The sequence below is a fragment of the Schistocerca nitens genome, chromosome 2 (genome assembly GCF_023898315.1).
Source record: "Schistocerca nitens isolate TAMUIC-IGC-003100 chromosome 2, iqSchNite1.1, whole genome shotgun sequence".
In the NCBI taxonomy this organism is placed as follows: Eukaryota; Metazoa; Arthropoda; class Insecta; order Orthoptera; family Acrididae; genus Schistocerca; species Schistocerca nitens.
The window spans coordinates 287,414,893-287,436,163 of NC_064615.1; the positions used below are offsets into that span (position 1 = coordinate 287,414,893).

A 21,271-nucleotide genomic window follows, 5' to 3' on the forward strand; every position below is an offset into this window, starting at 1 on the left:
CCGGCTTCCTGAACATCAGAACCTTGGCCGTCTTCCAAAAGGCGGTGAAGTGTTGGTGCTTGAGTATGGCATTCGTGATGTGTGTTAGGTAGTCTACAGCTTTGTCCATGAACTCCTGGAGGACACGGTTTTGAATGCCATCGTGACCAGGGGCCTTCCTAGCGGTGGTATGCATGATGGCCCATTTGACTTCTGCTGTACTAGCTTGTCGGATGTTGTTGCGCGCTGGTTGGGACAAGATGCGTGTGACCTCCTGGTCCGTAGCAAGTGTGAACGCTGGGTCTGAGGATCCAGGTTCGGTGTGAATGACGCTGCGAGTGTGAGGGCCATCAGTTCCGCTTTTTCTTCCGCAGAATATGCTGGTCTGTCGGGCCCTTGTAACGTGGGGGTGTACAGTTTCTCCCTGGTGAAGTGTCGGGCTAGCTGCCACACGCCATTTCACGTGGTGTCCAGCCCTTTGAGTTTCTGGTCCCACTGTTGTGTCTTGAATGTTTGTATTTTTTCCCGGATTATACCCTGGAGCCTGTTAATGTGCCATTTTAAGTGCTGGCGCCTGGTACGCTGCCAGTGTCTCCTGAGGCAGTTCCTCATTGAGATTAGGCCCAGGATTTCCTGGGAAAGGGCAGCACTGTGTTGTTGTGGCGTGCGGATTGGTGGCGCCGGTGAGGGTTTCGACTGCCTCGTCAATTTGGGCTGTCTCGTTAATAGCGTGGGTGGGTGGGATGCGACTGTCAAGCGTTTCCTTGAACTGGGTCCAATTCGCGTGCCTGTAGTCTAACATCCTGCGTTGTTCCATGTGCTGCAGTGTTTCTTCAATGTATAGTATAACGGGTTGGTGATTTGAGGACAGATCATTTTCAACGGCAATGTTGAGTGTCGTTGTTATGCCCTTGATGAGGGCCATGTCTAACACGTCTGGCCTGTGTCCCCTCCGGTAGGGAATGTGCGTCAGTTCGGTTAACATACTGACTATTTATGGTGTACTTTGATGATATTACTGTATTTGCAAAAGACATGGAGGAACACGCACGACAGTTGAAAGAAGTTTTTAAGAGGTTATGTTCTGCACATCTGATCCTAAGCATCAAAAAGTGCTATTTTGCATTGAAATAAGTGAATTACTTAAAACTTGTAACTACTATCAACTCAGACAAAGCTGACACTCAGCACAGTGGCTGATGGGAGCAACTGTAAATGGGAAATGCCTTTATAGTTGCTCCCATCAGCCACTGTGCCGAGTGTCAACTCTGTGCATGTAGTAGTCAGGATAGAGTGAGACGATATCCAAGATTTGCATACACAGTGTGAAGTTTCCCAACACCACAGACAAGTAAAAATTTAAAGTCATTTTTTGGACTGAGTATTACTACAGGAGATTTGTAATGCAATTTGTGGATATAGCAGAACCACTTACACATTTACTGACGGAAAGGACAAAGTTTTATTGGATAAAAGAGAGTGAAACCATGTTTCAAAAACTAAAAGCACTGTTAATCACTTCTCCCCTCTTGATCTTCACAGATTAGAAAAAGAAATTTATTTTATCATGTGATGCTAGTAACCATGGTGGTCAGCTGTGTTTTAAATTTAAAAAATGCAGGGTATGGAGCATCCAGTCACATATGCATCACAGCAGTTGAATAAGGGTGAGAAAAATTACTCTGTCACTGAGAAAGAGATGTTGAGCTTGATATTCAGTTTGACATACTTCTGATGTTAAAGTGTTGACAACACACAGCATTGAAGTGGTGGTTATGTCTGAAGAATCCACTCTATAGATTTACGCAGTGGACATTAAAACTAAGCGAGTTTGATTCTGAAATGGTTCACAGACTCAGTAAGAAACATAGTGATGCAGATGAGATCAGCAGAAAAGTCAGCATAGTATGGGCAGTGGGTTGTTGCCTTGCTGAATGCCAGAAAGCACGTGCTGCAGATGCAGACTGCAAATATTTAACAAAACAACCACAGTTTACCATTCAGGAGGGGATGTTGCAGAAAACAACAAAATTCAGGCTTTGTGTAGTGGTCCCTGCTGTGGTACATGAAGACATATTGAAGGAAGCACATTATCAAGTATTGCCTAGTCGCAGGGTTTTTCGAGTCACAGAACAGATGGTAGCTGAGCATTGTCAGTGGAGGACACAGAAAAAGATGTAGATCAGTACATGAAAAACTGTGTGTCGTGTGCACAATGTGTGGATAAATCAACAATGTGCCACTACAGAGGTCACCAGAAGTGATTACACCTTTTGATACGTTTGGAACTAATATTTTAGGACCTTTTAGCCACAGACCTGCTACTTTTTGACTATTATAGATGATTTCTCTTTGTGGCAACGATCCCTATTCCAAACTGGCAAGTGTGCACAGCAGCATGTGTGATGGTGGATAATTCGTTCTTCAAGTTCAGTGCTCCAGAGATAATAATCCTGGATCAGGGCACCAGGTTTATGTCAGAGTTGAAGAAGCCGTTATGTCACCTGTTACTTATTTGTAAACTGTGAACATCCATGTTGTTGTTGTTGTTGTTGTTGTTATCGTCATCTTCATCAGTCCAAAGACTGGTTTGATGCAGCTCTCCATGCTACTCTAATCTGTGCAAGCCTCTTCACTTCTGAGTAACTACTGCAACCTAAATTCTTATCAATCTGCTTACTGTATTCATTTGTTGGCCTCCCTCTACAATTTTTATTCCCCGCACTTCCTTCCAGTACTAGATTGGTGATCCCTTTATGACTCACAATGTGTCTTGTCAACTGATCCCTTCTTCTAGTGATGTTGTGCCACAAGTTTTTTTTCTCCCCAATTCTATTCAGTACCTCCTCATTAGTTATGTGATCTAACCATCTAATCTTAAGCATTCTTCTGTAGCACCACATTTCAGTAGTTTCTGTTCTCTTCTTGTCCAAACTGTTCATTTTCCACGTTTCACTTCCATATATGGCTACCCTTCATACAAATACTTTCAGAAAAGACTTCCTGGCACTTAAATCTATACTCTGTGTTAAAAAAATCATTCTTCAGAAATGCTTTTCTTGCTATTGCAAGTCTACATTTTTATATCCTCCCTACTTCTATCATCATCAGTTATTTTGATACACAAGTAGTAAAACCCATCCACTACTTTAAGTATCTCATTTCCTAATGTAATTCCCTCAGTATCACATGGTTTAATTTGGCTATATTCCATTGTTTTGCTTTTGCTGATGTTCATCTTACAGCCTCCTTTCAAGACACTGTCCATTACATTCTACTGTTCTTCCAAGTCCTTTGCTGCCTCTGAGATAATTACATCATCGACAAAGCCCAAAGTTTTATTTCTTCTACTCCCAATTTTTCTTAGGTTTCCTTTACTGCTTGCTCAATACACAGACTGAATGATGTTGGAGACAGGCTACAATCCTGCTTCACTGCTCCCTTTCATGACCCTCAACTCTTATAACTGCCATCTGGTTTCTGTGTAACTTGTAAATAGCTTTTTGCTCCCTGCATTTTACTCCTGCTACCTTTAGAATTTAAAAGAGAGTATTTTAGTCAACATTGTCAAAAGCTTTCTCTAAGTCCACAAATAATATAAGTGTAGGTTTGGTTTTTCTTAAGCTATCTTCTGTGAGAAATCACAGGATCAGTATTGCCTAGCATGTTCCAACATTTCTACGGAATCCAGACTGATCTTCCCTGTGGCCAGCTTCTACCAGTTTTTCCATTTACCATTCATCTGTAAAGAATTCATGTTAGTATCTTGCAACTTTGACTTATTAAGCTGATAGTTCAGTAATTTTCACACCTGTCAACACCTGCTTTCTTAGATATTGGAATTATTACATTCTTCTTGAAGTCCGAGGGTATTTCGCCTGTCTCACACATCTTGCTCACAAAATGAAAGTTTTGTCCTGGCTGGCTCACCCAAGACTATCACATGTAGATATGATTTTAGCCAGCTATCCAGCTGTCTTTGGATTTCATTATGGCATACTTTCCCCACAAGCATCCTTCAATGAGATATGATTTTAAATTAGATTTAAAACTTGCTTCATTAGCTGTTAGACATTTTATGTCATTGGACAAATGATCAAACATTTTTGTTGCTGAATACTGAACTCCTTTTGTGCCACTGACAGATTTAACAACGAGTAATAAAGGTCATTTTTCCCTTTAGTGTTGTGGTATGTACATTACTGTTCTTCTCAAATTGTGATGGATTATTTATAATGGATTTCATTAGCAAATACATGTACTGTGATAGCACAGTTAAAAAGCCTGCTTGAGTTAGTTAGATAGTAACATGTTCCATTGATCATTTTGCACAATAGACTGTAATGATGTGGAACAAGTCTCTATACATTCATATAGCAACTTAATTCTAAGCATTCCTAATGTTTTTACAAAAAGAAAAAAAGATATACAAATTTAAGTTAGTAATTCCTACTCACCACCTTCTACACATTACAATAATAGAAAGTCTTCTATGGAATAGGAGGAGTTGTGAAGGAGAAACTTTCTCAGTTTGTTATCAGCTTTACTTTGCTGTCTGTCAGACATTTTATATCACTGGGTAAATGATATAAAATTTTTGATGCAGCATTTTGCTCCCCTTTTTGTGCTAAAGACAACCTTTATGTGGCGTAATGAATGTCATTTCTCCTTCTGATATTGTAATAGCAAATCTCATTGTTCCTCTTGAGCTGCAGTGGATTATTTACAACAAACTACATGATGGAATAAATATACTGTGAAGCAGCAGGCAGAATGTTCAACTCCTCAAACTGATGTCTACAATATGACCATGGATAACACCACGTCATTCTCACAGCACATTTTGCCGCAATGAAGACTTCCCTTCTTAAAGATGAGTTAGCCCTGAACATTATTCCATATGACATTATTGAATGAAAAATATGAAAAGTATGTCAATTTACTGATATGTATCTCCCCACGATCTGCAATGACTCTAGGTGCAAATGTGGCTGAACTATTCCTCACCATGTGTTACACTTATCATTGGTGTAGTGCCCCTAGATGTGCAGAACTGAATATGTTGTACCTTTTTAAAATTGAGGGTGAGACCATTTGCAGAAAACCAGTCAATGATACATTGAAGAAATTTGTTTACCATTTCTTCTATTTCTGTATGTATGCTTGAACTGATTACAACACTGGTGTCATCTGTAAAAAGAACTAATTCCGCTTGTTGTATACTAGGCAGAACATCGTTTACATATACGAGTAACAGTAGTGGACCTAAGATTGAACCTTGGGGAACCCTATACATGATTTCTCCCATCATAATTATGTCCCTGATTGCTTGAATTACTAAGTACAAATTACTGCATTCTTTTGGTTATGCCACGGCTATACCATCAATCCCATAAAATGTTAATTTATCTAGGAGAATACTGTGATTCACACAGTCAATGCCTTAGAGAGATTGAGAAAATACCAACCAGTGCTATCTTATTATTTAATGCTTGTCATATCTGCTGAGTGAACATGTAATGGCATTTTCAGTAGAGCATCTCTTCTGAAACCCAAACTGCGATTTGCTAAGGATACTATTGTTGCTACGGTGAGATCCTATTCTAGAATACATACCTTCTCAAAAATTTTGGAGAATGTTGTCAGCAGTGAAACATGCCAGTAATTCTTGGTACCTTTATCATCACCTTTCTTAAAGAGTGTTTTAACAATGGCATATTTCAGTCTGTCTGGAAAAATTCCTTGAGTTAGTGATGCATTACAGATTTCGGATAAGACATGGGCTTATTACATGGGATCAAATCTTTAGGCTGCTATTCGAAATACCATCAAAACCATATCTGTTATTTTTGAGAGAACGTATAATTTTCTTAATTCCAGAAGGAGAAGTTGGTGATACATTTATATGATTTAATTTTATGAGTTTCACTTTCAGCAAACTGCTTTGATTTTGGTCTTGAACTATTTGTCCCTATGCTTTCAACTATATTTAAAGAAATGATTATTAAATGCATTTTCTACCTGTGACACATCATTTATTGCCCTTCCATTCAGTTCAATAGTGCTGTTGTCTTGTTCTGTGGCTGGTTGTCCTGTCTCTCACTTCACTACATTCCATATTGCCGAAAGTCTGTTGTCAGGAGTACTGATTTCTGACATTATGTGCATATTCTTTGATTTTTCAATAACGTTTCTTAATAATTTTGAGTACTTTTAGTGGTGTGCAACTACTGCAAGATCCCTACTTGTTCTTGCCAAAAGATACATTTCCCTTTTCCTTTCACAAGACACTTTAACTCCTCCAGTTCAAGTTTTCATAAATATATATTCCAAACAATTTGGAGCATTCTACCCTATGTGCTGACTCCAACTCACATGGTACATCAATTGTTGATATGACTATTTGTTGTACAGAACTGACTGTAGAGTATTTTTCCGAAATTTAGGGAGTTCATTTTCATAGGACCACTTAACATTTCTTTGGAAAATACCTTTACCAAGTCTTCTGTTGCTTTCTCTCTAATGAGATTTGTTATAACACTAGCATCATCTACCGAAAGTATCAATTTTGCTTGTTGAATGTTAAGTGGAAGGTCATTTACATCTATAAGGAATAGGAGTGGCCCAAAATTGAACCCTGCGGTACTCCCTTTGTCATTTCCCCCCTTGTATTTTTGTTTACACTACTGAACAGTAGTCGCATTGTTCATGTTGGTCGTAGAAAATTAGTTTGTTCATTAGCTATAACTTCACGATATTAATTAGCTCACCTTGTTACTTCTTTACAATTGTCAATCTTGAGAAGCTTGGACTTCATTTTCCGAATTCTGCAGTATTCACGGGAAACCAAGAGCACAGCAAAACACCCAATTTCAAAAATATATATGACACTTCTCAAATTAATGTGACATATGTTCTTACTCTCAAATACAATGACTTCTTGTGTTAATATCTCTTTATAGGTTACAACACAATAATCTCCATGTAAAATGTAAAACTGACAAAATTAAGATACAGTTACAGGCCATACGTATTTCAAAGATAATGAGATTCTTCTCTTATCTCTGATGACATCATCTGTATTGCCAAAGGACACTTTTTCCATGGCACACCCCACGTCTCTATATTAGGACACTGCAACAGTGCGGAATAACAGTGCCTAGCATTGGTAAAGTTGCAACTGCTGTCTCACCTTGAAGACACATAGCACCCATCAATGTATCGCGTACACATACAAACAATGACAAAAACTTCCGAACAGTTTGGGAAAAAATTACTTAACTAATGAAAATGCTTACATATGTCGTGAGTACCCACTCATAGGTGTTGGGTAACACACCGGTTTACCTAAGTGGTTTTTATAGCACATAGTATAACGATTAATAGGGCGATGTGACAGATGCATTAGCAACCCCTTAGACCAGTCATCCCCAACCTTTTTCGATTTGCGAATCCCTTCTACAGTGATTTGAGCAGGGTGAACCACTGAATTTGAAATATACATATAGTAGACATACATTAAATTTAAGCAAAAGGTTTAATAACCTTGAATTAACCCTTAACAATTAAAACCTAAAGTACTCTTGTTACAACTTAAAAGTTACACAATGTGTAGGCCTGGCACATACAAGTTTTCATTTATTTACTCACCTCTTCCTTGGAATTCAGTGAGAAGTTTGCAACTGCTTTCCGTGGCACAGAGCTTCAAAGTCAGCAACCACAGAAGTGAAATCAAGTCTCAAATCACTTTCAGCAAAAAGTCTGTTTCCATGTTTATTTTTTTAAATATGCATATGAAGAAAACAACTTTTTGCACAGATGTGTGGATAATGGCTTTAACACTGGAAACTGCTTTAAAATTCACGAAAAATCAAACAACAACAAACATTTAGATCTTTTTTGCAAGTAAAAATCAGTGGAATTTCAAAAATGTTCTTTTTCATTTACACTTAATGTGGAGTCTAAAATTGTCGACTCTTTGAAGGGATTATGAATCCATCTGTTGTTATTGGAAATATTCTCCAAAAGGTTTTTCAAAACCCCTTTAAATTTTCTTTAACCACAGTCTTGCCATTTTCGTCCAAAGAAAGATGATTTTCCACAAGGAAGTTGTGAAGGGTACGAAAGTACTCCATTTAATTCCTACTAAAATACATTTCCTAAAAATTAAGTTATTTAATGAATGATTTGATAGGGTGCACAATATAAATGTTTAAATTTGACCCCTGCAGAGAGAGGTTTCAACTGTTAATTTTTGAGAAAATATCCGCAAATAAGCTAAATTCTGAAGCCAGATTTCATCTTCCATGCACTATCCTTTTGAAAGGTATGACTGGTAATAAAAATGTAAACTTTGTCTTCGAGCTCATACAGTCTAGAAATAGTTCTACCTTTAATAGCCGCCTATCTTCAATGTGAAACAATTAACATTTATAAATGCTTCCCATTTCCTCATAAAGCACTGCAAAGATGCGGGAATCTGTGGAGTGAGCATTAATAAAATTATTTTCACTGCATCATCCAGCACAGATTTTAATTCATACTGCAAGCCTTTGGAAACAAGAGTTTGTCTCTGAATGCAACACTGGGTCAAAGAAGCATTTGGTGCTATCGATTTTACTTTGGCAAAAAGCACAGCTCAGCATCCTGTCATAAATTTCGCGTGAGCCAAACAAATGCCTACAAAGCGAGTCCAGCCTATTGAATTTTCCCGAAAATATTCATCAGTGCACTTAAATATATCTCCTCCTGTAGGTCTCTTTCAAGGGTCTGCAGAATAATAACTCCTCTTCTACAGCCTCCCCATTAATATAAGGGACAAAAAGTAATAAAATGGCCAAACTGGCAACATGAATGGTTTCGCCAGTTTGAATCACAAGAGGAGGACTGGCACAAATTCTTTCCCAAATTTCATTTTTGACATAATCTGACACGTCTTTAATCCCATGGTTGACTATATTGTCACACAATGGTACCATCCTGACTTTTTGTGAAAGTCTCAAAGCATGCACTGTACTACATCATTTATACATGGAAACACTAACTCTTCATCTATTGAATAAGGTTTTGCAGTTTTAGTAATTCTGTAGCTAACATGATAAGACACTAAGAGCATTCCCATTGTCGCTGAATGCAGTGGATATAAATGTAGTTAAATCATTTTTCCACTCATTAGCTTTTTGGAGGGGAAAGAAAAAGAAAAAAAAAAAAAAAAACAGCAGCAGCAGATATGATTACATGGGTGAGGTGTTTAGTTTCTAAATGACATTTAAGTAGAGAAGGTTTCAGACCGTTAGTAAGCATGTCACCACAAACAACACACCGGGATCTTGGACAGTACTTGTCACCTAAATACGAAAATCCAAACCTAGTGCAATTATCATTGTACTTTATTTTCTTTACCCACAGTTCACTTTTGTTGGATTGACACATGTCATGAGCAGCTGAGTGACCTGCTGACACAACACTAACTTGCAATTTTGTTTAAACCCTGTTTCCACTTTGCAATCAGTTATATCTTTTAACCCTTCGGTGGGCATGCCTTTCATACTTCCATGAGGGGGCGCATTGCAGCTTTTAAACCGCTATTAGTATTATATTTTTAACCTAAGGAAAAATAATCTGTATACAATCGCCAGTTAGATTTTACTGGAGAAAACATAATATAGCATTATGTGGCTCTCTTAAAATAATCTTTTATTTATTTGTTACCTTCACAATTGTCTATTATTGTCATTGCAATTTATAACACGCCAATATTCTTTATTGCCTTCATGGTTCCTTTAGTTATATCACTTAACTGCACTGATTCACATGAAAAGAAAGTAACAAGGCACACAGTATGAAATGGAGCACTCAAACTCCCACTCATGTTTATGATTGCGAATAAATTAGTCAACTTCCATCTGCAGCTCACTTTCACACTGCACGCATTTTGTATCTATGACACTATGTTTCTTGCATACATTTTTCTTGCATTTCATACATACTGTTTTGATCCCATTGTTTTTATGCCTGCACATATGTAACAATTATCCCACTTCACAAAAAGGGCTCTAAAAATGATGTAGCCAATTACAGGCCCATAGCACAACTCAGCTCATTCTCAAAAATGTTTGAAAAATTATTTTACACCAGGTTGGAAGACTTTACTAATAAACTATCCTTATTGACAAAACACCAGCATGGTTTTAGAAAGCAAAAGACAACTACCACAGCTATTTATGAGTATCTCAACAAAACCTTAAAAGCACTGGATAATAAGGAAATCACTACTGGTATCTTTTTAGATTTATCCAAAGCCTTTGATGTAATTGACCATACCATACTCCTTAAGAAGTTAGCAAATAAAGGAATATGAGGAATTGCAAACAAATGGTTAGAATCTTACCTGTCAAACAGATTTCAAAAAGTTGAAATTAATTTTGAAAAAAGAATACAACCACCCATCGATCTACTGTCCACTCCTCTGACACAATGCCCATTAGATATGGTGTGCCACAAGGCTCAATCCTGGGACCCATACTGTTTCTGCTATACATTGATGATATAAGCACGAAGCTTGCTACAGGACATACCACACTATTTGCTGATGACACAAGTATACTAATAACGGGTACTGATACAGAGGACCACAATCAAAAAATTAAACCGCTTATGTCGTCACTCAGCAAATGGTTCAACAAGAACAAACTGATTATAAACATACAGAAAACAACGTACATCAACTTCAGACTCTCATCCCAAAAACAAAAATTCCTGATGTAATTCTAAATAACCAAGAGCTTATGTGTGTGGACTCTGTCAAGTTTCTTGGCATATGGCTTGAAGGAAATCTTAAGTGGGAGACTCACACAAATTATATCTCAAAAAAGCTCTCAACTGTGTGTTACATTTTAAGGATACTCAAAAAATCAGTCACAAAATTTCTCATACATGTATATTATGCTTACTTCCATTCTACTTTACAGTATGGAATCATATTTTGGGGGAACTCACCTGGAGGTAGATATATTTTCAAAATGCAAAAACAGGCAATACGCATAATATGTAATCTAAGACATAACGAATCATGCAGACAACATTTCAAAACAAATGGCATTATGACACTGCCCTCTGCTTACATTTATAATATCGTCTCATTTGTCAAGTCATACCTGTTAAACAATGACTGCACACTAAAATTCAATGGAGATATTCATAACTATGCAACAAGGCAGCAATCTGACCTACATATGATTCAGTCCAGAACTACCTGCTACCAAAAAAGTGTTTTAAATGTTGGGATACAAATGTATAATAATTTACCCAATGAAATCAAAGCAACAAAGAACCCAAAAGCCTTCTCACATAAGTTAAAAAAATATGTCTTGGACCATTGTTTTTATGCAGTTGATCATTTTTTTGAAAGGGGTTAAAAATGTAAACAATATGATAAATGTTCAATTAGGTCTGAAAATTATATACTGTGCATGTCTATGAAATATACTGGATTATTATATACTGTGCATGTCTATGAAATACACTGGACTACTTTACTATTACATTTGTATTGGCTGTTTGTATTTTACCATACAACATTTGTATTTACTGTTTTGTTAAAGATAGCTAACTTCCTCATTGCAAAATAATGTAAAAACAATTTATTAAATATTACTTGTAAATATGTTCCCTTGACCTGTCCAATACCGTATGTACAATCTTACAATTCTATGATTTGTATTAACTGTTTTGTTTAAGATAGATAATTTCCTTGCTACAAAATAATGTAAAAATCAATTTGTAAAAATCAATTTGTAAAAATTACTTGTAAATAGCTCTCTTGACCTATCCAATATCATATGTACAGCTGTACAATACTATGATTGCCTGGATCAATAAAAATACAATACAATACAATACAATACAATACAACAAATTCCAGGTTTTGTTGGCCCCTTGGTCTTCTCTTCTTCACACCTATACTTGGTCGAGAAGGTGAGAATATCCTTGGGAAGCGTCTCAAGCAATACTCGAAGATTCAAATGTTCTTCCATTAGGTCCAGAGAAAGATTTTTCCAAAAAGATTCATCTTCTTTCTTTATTATCAGGATTGTTGAATTTGAAAATAATGTTTGCATTTATCCCAGCAATATCTAGATGTTTGTAGAAAAATGCAAGTGGCCATCATCGCATTATTCTGGAAGTACTGTAGGATGAGCACAGCTTTATTGTTTTTAGGAACAGTCGAAACCTATACAAAAATTGTCTTGGAAACCGAAGAGACATGACTGGACTTCTCGGGTTTTATTTGCTTCGAATTCTTGAGGTATTTCCTTTTTTTTCATGGTTCACAAGAAAGTCAAACCTTTGCCGAGGAGATTTTCAGCCAGAGGGTAGGTACCGTAGCAATTGTCAGTCATAAGATTTCTGTTTTCTCAGTTGGTGTTGTTAATCTTTGCACAATGTCATCAGGCTTGTTAGACTTCAGGTAGGGTCCTGGCATCTGCTTGCCACAGTACATTTCAAAGTTCTGGGTGTAAAATGTTTTGGCATCACACAAGGCATAAATCTAAGAGCTCATATTTTGCAGGCTTATTAGGGATACACTGTGCAAACCCACAGCGTCTTCTGAAAGGATGCAACATCTCGTCAATAGTGACAAACTTGCTGACAATGTAGTGAGCAAGGCAGTTGATGCCACACTCATGATGGAAGTCCCGAATAGATGCTAGTTTGTCACTTTCTTTTCTTTCATTCCGGGTACACAGGTTGTTGAACCTAAGAGTTCAAAGCAGAAATCGAAAGCTCTAGTAGCTGAAGAGAGCTCGTAAATTAATCATTCCTGTACCATCTGCATCCCACAGTTCACATCAATTCGTGTGTCCTTTATACCTATTAGATATAATGCACCTAAAAGAGTCTTTATCTCTGGTTTTGTGGTGTCTCTGCAGTCTCGTTCTCTTGAATATTGAACTTCAGCTCTTTTACTATTCTGGATGTATCAGTTTGTATTTTCCACAATGTTGTCAATCATCGCATCAGTAATAAATAGGTAAAATGCGTGCATTTCTTTTTCCATAATTTCAGTACTTGCTTTTGGACGTGGCAAAAGTTTTAGGATGTTCTTGGCCTTGGTTTTACAAGAGGGAAGAGGTTCACCTATCCAAATAGTTTCTTTATCTTTTCCTACGTAAAATCGGTAATCATCTGTTTGAAACTTCCTGGCAGATTAAAACTGTGTGCCCGACTGAGACTCGAACTCAGGACCTTTGCCTTTCGCGGGCAAGGGCTCTACCATCTGAGCTACCGAAGCACGACTCAAGCCCGGCCCTCACAGCTTTACTTCTGCCAGTATCTCGTCTCCTGCCTTCCAAACTTTACAGAAGCTCTCCTGCGAACCCTGCAGAACTATCACTTTTGAAAGAAAGGATATTGCGGAGACATGGCTTAGCCACATCCTGGGGGATGTTTCCAGAATGAGATTTTCACTCTGCAGCAGAGTGTGCGCTGATATGAAACTTCTTTCAGGAGTGCTAGTTCTGCAGGGTTCGCAGGAGAGCTTCTGTAAAGTTTGGAAGGCAGGAGACGAGATACTGGCAGAAGTAAAGCTGTGAGGGCCGCGCGTGAGTCGTGCTTTGGTAGCTCAGATGGTAGAGCCCTTGCCCGCGAAAGGCAAAGGTCCCGAGTTCGAGTCTCGGTCGGGCACACAGTTTTAATCTGCCAGGAAATTTCATATCAGCGCACACTCCGCTGCAGAGTGAAAATCTCATTCTGGAATCATCTGTTTCTAGTCTCCCCTCTTCAAGCAGGTGGTCATCTGTTTCCTCTGTTGATTGTTTGGACTCACTGCTGTGGTTTTCTTCTTCAATAACTTCCTCTTCAGACTCAGATTCACATGAATCTGACAATTCTTGTAATTCTTCTTCTGACAATTCTAGCAATACTTTCCCATAGTCTTCAGGGTGTACAATAAGACGGTGCCTATCAAATGCCTTCTTTTTCTCCATTTCCACACTTTTATGAGACCTAACAAAACATACGTTTTTGTAAAAGTAATATATTGTAGCAAATCAATAATAATATAATAATAATTATTCTATTATGACAATGCCGCAGAAACTAAAGAAACAGTAATAGGCCTAACCTCAAAACCTGCCATCATGGAAAACGTCTTTGGCGACCCCTTGAAATATTTTGTGAACTGCCATGGGGTTTGCAAACCACAAGTTGGGAAACTATGCTCTAGACCAGTGGTTCCCAATCTGTCTGTAATTACCCCGTCAGGGGCAAAATGGAATTTTCTGAGGGGTAGAAACTAAATGATTCAGTTCTGTTTCAGCCACAACACTACATTAGTTTCAAAAGATAGTTACTATTATCACAATTTTGTATGACTCTAATACTGATTATATAAGTTACCAGTAATTACTTTTTCTCAGTTAGTAGTATTAACGTGATGGAGGTTACAGGTTCCTCATACAGTTCAACCCCTATGCAGATATGTTATGCTTTGTCCCATACATTGCTGATGATAAAAAAGACACACATGTGTAACAAACACTCAATATCTCAAGAACATGTCTTCTCCAAGTTGTAGATAGTACCTGCAGTACATAAGGACTAATTATAGTGCTGTACACCACCACCACCACCACCACCACCACCACCACCACCACCACGGTAGCAGAGTGGTCAGCACGACAGAATGTCAATCCTAAGGGCCTACGTTCGATTTCCGGCTGGGTTGGAGATTTTCTCTGCTCAGGGACTGGGTGTTGTATTGTCCTAATCATCATTTCATCCCCAATGATGCGCAAGTCACTAAAGTGGTGTCAAATCGAAAGACTTGCACCTGGTGAATGGTCTACCTGACGGGAGGCCCTAGTCACATGAAATTTTACTACTACTACTATTATTACTAGTGGCCGTGGTCAGATGCAAAGCATTAACAGCCTGAAGCCTTCCAGTTTCTGCCACTTCAGAAGTAAGGGGTGTGATCAAGTGATTTACCAACAGTAAGTAGTATAGTGCACGTTTTAAATTGGTTGGTTTAAAAGGGGTTGCAGAGTGCAGGTCAAGCAAGTGTTGCAATGGAGAGGAGTAGTGCAGCGAAGTATGTTTTGCAACAATGCCCAACCTCACTGTGGATAGTTAGCTTTCTTATCAGATAAGAAGTTTTGTGTAACATGTGAGGCACCACAATTTCCTTTGTCATTTATCCCCCCCCCCCCCCCCCTCTCTCTCTCTCTCACACACACACAAACACACACACACACACACACACACACACACACACACACACTAAATATCATTCACCTTTCCTTATTTTGAAAATAAAAGTGTTCCAAGAAAAGTCTTTCATTCTACAGCTTAGTAAGGTGCTAAAGTTGGTGCCAATGTGTGGGACAGGGCAGAGGGTGGAGGGAGAGGAGGAGGAGGAGGAGGAGGAGGAGGAGGAGGAGGGTGCGGCAACAGACAGCAGGAGAGAGAGAGAGAGAGAGAGAGAGAGAGAGAGAGAGAGAGAGAGAGAGAGAGAGAGAGAGAGAGGGGGGGGGGGGGGCTTACGAAATAATGTCTGACTGCACTCGGGTAATGGTCTAAGAAAGGTCGGGAACCACTGCTCTAGACAATAAACAAAACCAAATAACTTAAAAGCAAACATGCATTCAGAAACCTGACAACAACATTATTAGCAATTTAATCAGCAGTAAAGTCACAACTTCAAGGGTATTTTCCCTGAGCACACAGTAAGACTCTTCCCTTCTCTCAACATTTTGTGCCAAGGTTAGTCAGCTGAATTACCACCACAGACAACATGCCTTCATCCCATTTAATTAGTTTCTCCTACTTGTTGACTGGCACCACATCTACATCAAATGTGAATGCTGCACAAATTCTTCATTTTCTTGCTCATGTACAGTGATATACTTGATACAAACATGTATGCAAGAATGAATACCAACCACCACTTAACCATTCACTTTTCTTCTGGGTAATGCTAACACACTACATTTACTGGTGATCAGAAACTTTATCTATGTAAACACCTGTGCATGAAAATGATTTAAAAACTGTCTGTCTGTGGTGGATGTGCTCACAAATTGTAGGGAAAAGAAATTTTCATGTCTTAGAGGTTCATCTCAATACTATTTACGGTCTTTGAAACTGGTTTACCTAACTAATTTATGTAACACTGGAAAAAATAAATTGTATTTTTATTTTGTTTATTCATAATTAAAATGGAATTTCAAAATATTACAATTTCAGGCACAATAGTACAGTCTTTCAGTAGTCAGTACAAAGAAGTGTTTTAAAAAATACAGTTAGAAATTATTGCAACAATACCCAATATCAATTCCATACAGGAGCACACAACTGATATACTTACAATGAAACAATTTATGTTGCCCTTAAATTTAAGCAACTGTACGTTATTAGATATACCTGACATTTATTCATTAAGTGCAACATTTTTCTGAAATTGTACAGATTATTTTCAGGCATTACAGTTACTAAGGCATTACTAATGCAACAATTCCACTTTTCTTAAAGTATGAGCACTACAGGCAGTGATACTCTTAGGTCATTTCATTTCATTACACCTATTAATATAAGCTCTTTAATCACGATTTATTTGAATATATACACACACATTGTGTGCTCAAAATACAAATGATTTTAAAATTTATGATACATTTACAATTTAATTTCACTGGCTGCATAATGTTATGGATCTGCACAATAAAGTCATGAGGTAAGAAAGACAGATAATTTAAACTCTTTACTAAATATAATTTAATTGGTTTCGATCATTCAGAAAGTGCATTTTCAAAGTAATTAATTATATCCACTCAAAATTTCACTTTTCAGTGCACATGTAAATTAAAAACTTCAAAACACTACGAGAAGAGAACCAATATGTGATTTGATTACAATGAGAGAACACTGCTGCACCTACATGTGATGTTACTTTTATCCCTTGTGCTCTCCCATTAACATTACACTGGGACTGAGATGTTGGTCTGAGTGGGGAGGTGGAAACTAAGTTTAATATGATCACAAAATGACATGCAGCAAGTAAGACCATTGGCAGTAAGTCCTCAAACCCACAACCTATGAAGTAATGTCGATGAGTGTCATAACAAAAGATTTGCCACTTATACACCAATACCCTAACAACATCAAAACAATTAAGTTAAGTCCACTGATGGAATGCTTGTGATATTAATATTTCGTTTTTAAGCATATTAAAATGCCACACACTTTTAAGACAATCTGTGTCAAGTCAACCTCATGCACTGACAGCAATGGGAATGCAGTTTTGTTTTTTTATCTGCCAATATGAGGACAATCTAGAGTTGAGATTTTCATCCATGTACCTTCAGTTTTCACTGGAAGTTTCCCTTTAACTGTTTGAAGAGTAAACTTAGTCTAAGTAGGAAACCTCACTAGGGAATAAGAATAAAAGAATTTCTTGTTCTAGATAAATACAGTGTGCAACCACAGCATACCACCACATGCATTACTCCACTAACACAACAGAAAATGGGTATCTGAACGCAAATTGTGTTTATAAAAATACTGCTTATGAAAATAGAATTTTTTAACTATTCATAAAACCTATGTTTTCATTTTTCATACATGAAAGTGGATAAGAATGTTTGAAAATGGCCACAATTTATAAAAAAGAATACAATAAAAATCTTCCATTTAAACAACAAAAAAATCTTTTATTTAAACAACACATATAAAAGATTTTTTCCTTTTATTTGTCTGGTACCTCTTTTCAAAAGCGAGGAGGTTATCTTTACTCTGGTCTCCCTTATAAACCACAGCTGCCCTAAGTACAGAAAAAAAATCTTTGTGGAATGTTAACTTGCAGACTACACAAGAATTATAGTGCTACCACCTCGTATATTTCTATACTTAATGAGCATCAAAATCCATCTCAAAACTTAAAAATACTAATTACTTGTGATGCAATGCAGATTTAAACAATGTGAGAAATGGATGATAAAAGGACAACATGAGCAAAAATCTAATACAGATATGAAACAATGAAAAATCCAGGATGGAATGCAACAATATTATGAAAAGGATAGTTGCTACTCACCATAGAACAGAGATGTTGAGTCGCAGATAGGCACAACAGAAAGTGCGCTTTCAGTCTCAACAAGGCCTTCTTACACACACACACACACACACACACACACACACACACACACACACACACACACACACAGAGAGAGAGAGAGAGAGAGAGAGAGAGAGAGAGAGAGAGAGAGAGAGAGATGCTGAGGCCAGGCTCCTGCGTCACTCTCGCATGTTATTTCCTCTACCCTCCCGTGCCACATGAACTTTTAAGTCATCCTACCAACCCCTCTCCACCCCCACTCCTTTTCCTCTCTATTCCAATTTGCACCTACTTACTTCACTTAATCTAGTCACATCTGCCGTCCCCCTTCTCCACACTTATCCACCCACAGTACTGCAACACACATTAATATCTCTTAATTTATTTTTTCTTTGATTTCATTGTGTCTTCACACCAATTTCAGATAGTTTCTGTCTTTACTATCAGCCTACTCCCTCAGATTTCATCTTCTTTCCCCTTACTTCACTCATTCCATCCTTTTCCTTTTTTCTACGCCTGTTTGGGTGTATTTTTGTGAAAAATTTTTTTTTCACGTATTTCTATGTTATTTACATAGTTTTATCCGCCACTGCGGACCCTTGCTCCATCCATCTGCATTCAATACAGAAAAGTTTCCTTGTCCCTAGCCAGAATCAATCCCACATGCTCCTGTATAAATTTATTATTGAGTCTGGCCTCAGTGGCCGGACTATGGTTGGTTTTGTGTGTGTGTGTGTGTGTGTGTGTGTGTGTGTGTGTGTGTGTGTGTGTGTGTGTGTGTGTGCGCGCGCGCGCATAGTGGGGTGGGGACGGGGGGGGGGGGAGGGGAGGGAGCCATGCGCATTTGCTTGTGTTGTCTGTTGGCCGAAAGCTCACTTTCTGACAATATTTTTGTTGTACCTATCTGCGACTCAGTATGTCCGCTATATGGCTAGTAGCAACTATCATTTTCATATAATATTGTTGTAACACAGATATGACATTCATATGAGAAAATAAATATTTTATCTACTGGGATATATAATGGTCATGTTCGGATCAGATATTTGATTATAATGAGATTCTTATGGCAAAAGATGAGCTTTACACAATTGCCAGCCAAAATAAGTTAATCGCTTCATACAAATATGAAAAATAACAAATATTTCTAGTGGGTGAAATATTCAATTGGTAATCATTAAAAATCTACAGCCCAATGACAATACGCTATTTGAATATTAACAGCTTATAATTAATTCTGAGGTGAGAATACAAATACTTATGAATTTATGTGTAGTACAGATAAAAAATGACACTGTGGACTTTACAATGAAAAAATATAAACAAAAAGTATTGCAATATACAGAGAAGGTGGGCCCACAAAATTGTGTCCAAAAGAATGGCCCTGGTACAATTCTTTCTGAAAAAATGTGATTCAGTAGTACTCAGTTTTTACATTACTAAGAAACTGCATACACATATTATGACACATGAGAGAAATGGAGATACCACTTCAACCTTGAGTAAGAAAATATTGTGGTGTTCAAACCAACAGTTGACAGCAACCTTACCTTTCAGAATTTAATGTTAGGAATTCTGTGCTATGTTGCCAACAACGTTTGAAAGTCGGTCTGCCAGAACAAAGCAATCTAGCTATAGCTATTTGTAGGGTATAGACCTAACAGAAATTTGATGAAAGAGGGGAGAAGAGTGGAATGGGAGAGAGGATGGTGACTATTTAATTAAAAAAATAAAAACAACAAATAAATAAAAAAATTTTAAAAAAGTGAAGGTAATGGTGAAGAAATCTAATTTGAAAGCATTAAGAGTGGTTATTAACTGTTCAAGTAAATATACCTACAATAACAGCAATATATACGCATCAACCTTTTTCCAAAGCAAAACATCAATATAAAGAAATTTTGCATTTTTTATCACCACAGTATTTATGTTTATACATAGACAAAACTATAAAACAGACTTGAGACCTAACAGGTGTTTTCTTAACAGATCTGATTTAAAAAGAAGAGGAGCAAGGTTCATCTCATGGCACAACTGCTGCTTTTCAAATTATTGACTATGGATCTAATGGATGAATTATTCAATTATTAATCATTACAAAATCTTAAATCCAATGAGGGTAAACTATTTGAAAATAACAGAATATAATTAATTCTGAGGTGGGAATACAATATACTTCAAATAATACTTAAGGTTTTTACAAAACATTGGAGATTGATAACACCGAGTGTTCCATTATCTCATTTATTCAGTTTGGTCACTTATTTTTATGCGCTGTTCATATGCATTCCACAGGCGTGAACGTATTTCAGCTGCAGAGGCCACTGGGTCATCACTGGCTGATATAGCTCTCCCAGCCACGACTACATCTGCACCTCTTACCAATACAATATCTTCTGGTGTTGTATATTGCTGCCCAAGGCCGTCTGTTGTTTTTTGGCTTAGACTGACACCAGGTGACAACTGAACTATGCCCGGTGACTGTAGCAGGAGGGGACTCTGACAAACTATTCCACATACGAAATCTTCGTGTTTCAAACACATATCCAATGCATCTAAAACACAAAATCAAACATGAGAAAAAATAAGACATGTTTATGATTTTTTATGATTACTTGATTCAAAATACACTTCAATGCTTCATTTATTATGAAAACTCAACCATATTATTTAATGGTGTTATTACTCTGTATTGCCATGATCCATAACAACAACATTCCTATAGTGAGGCCATTTGAAGTGGCTGCAAGAGAATGATTGAAGCATATATCAAACTGAAAAAAGCAGAAGTAAAAAATATTTGTAGCAAGTACACAGGAGATATACAATGGTACAAAAAAAATTAAGACAATAAATTTATTGCTTTTATAAACACATTAATGACTTAATATAATTTTCTTTGTGTAACATTGCCGGTCTCCAGTACTATTCCACACATTTGCTGCCTTACTTCCTTTGTTGCTCTGTTCAAGTTCATCCACATCTCGTTATTTTCCTTCAACTTGAAACCCTTCCATATTTTCACTTTGCTTTTACTCATGGTTATTTCTAACATTTGGTATTCCGACACTCAGTATTTTCTAAATGTCTTCTAACATCATCAATCCATTTGATAGTTCCTACAGGAAATAGTTGAATACCTGTTTGATTAATCTGTTTCCACTCATTTTGTATAGG

At 37.3% G+C, this 21,271-nt stretch overlaps 1 protein-coding gene across 1 annotated transcript in view; it reads right to left on the minus strand.

Annotated features, from left to right (window-relative positions):
- Positions 1 to 16,167: 16,167 nt before the first annotated feature.
- LOC126236041 (uridine 5'-monophosphate synthase) overlaps positions 16,168 to 21,271 on the minus strand; it is a 131,306-nt gene continuing 126,202 nt past the window's right edge. Inside the window, exon 7 of the mRNA XM_049945075.1 lies at positions 16,168 to 20,649. Coding sequence (XP_049801032.1) covers positions 20,339 to 20,649 — 311 coding nt within the window. The 3' untranslated portion in view covers positions 16,168 to 20,338. The remainder of the gene's footprint in view (positions 20,650 to 21,271) is intronic.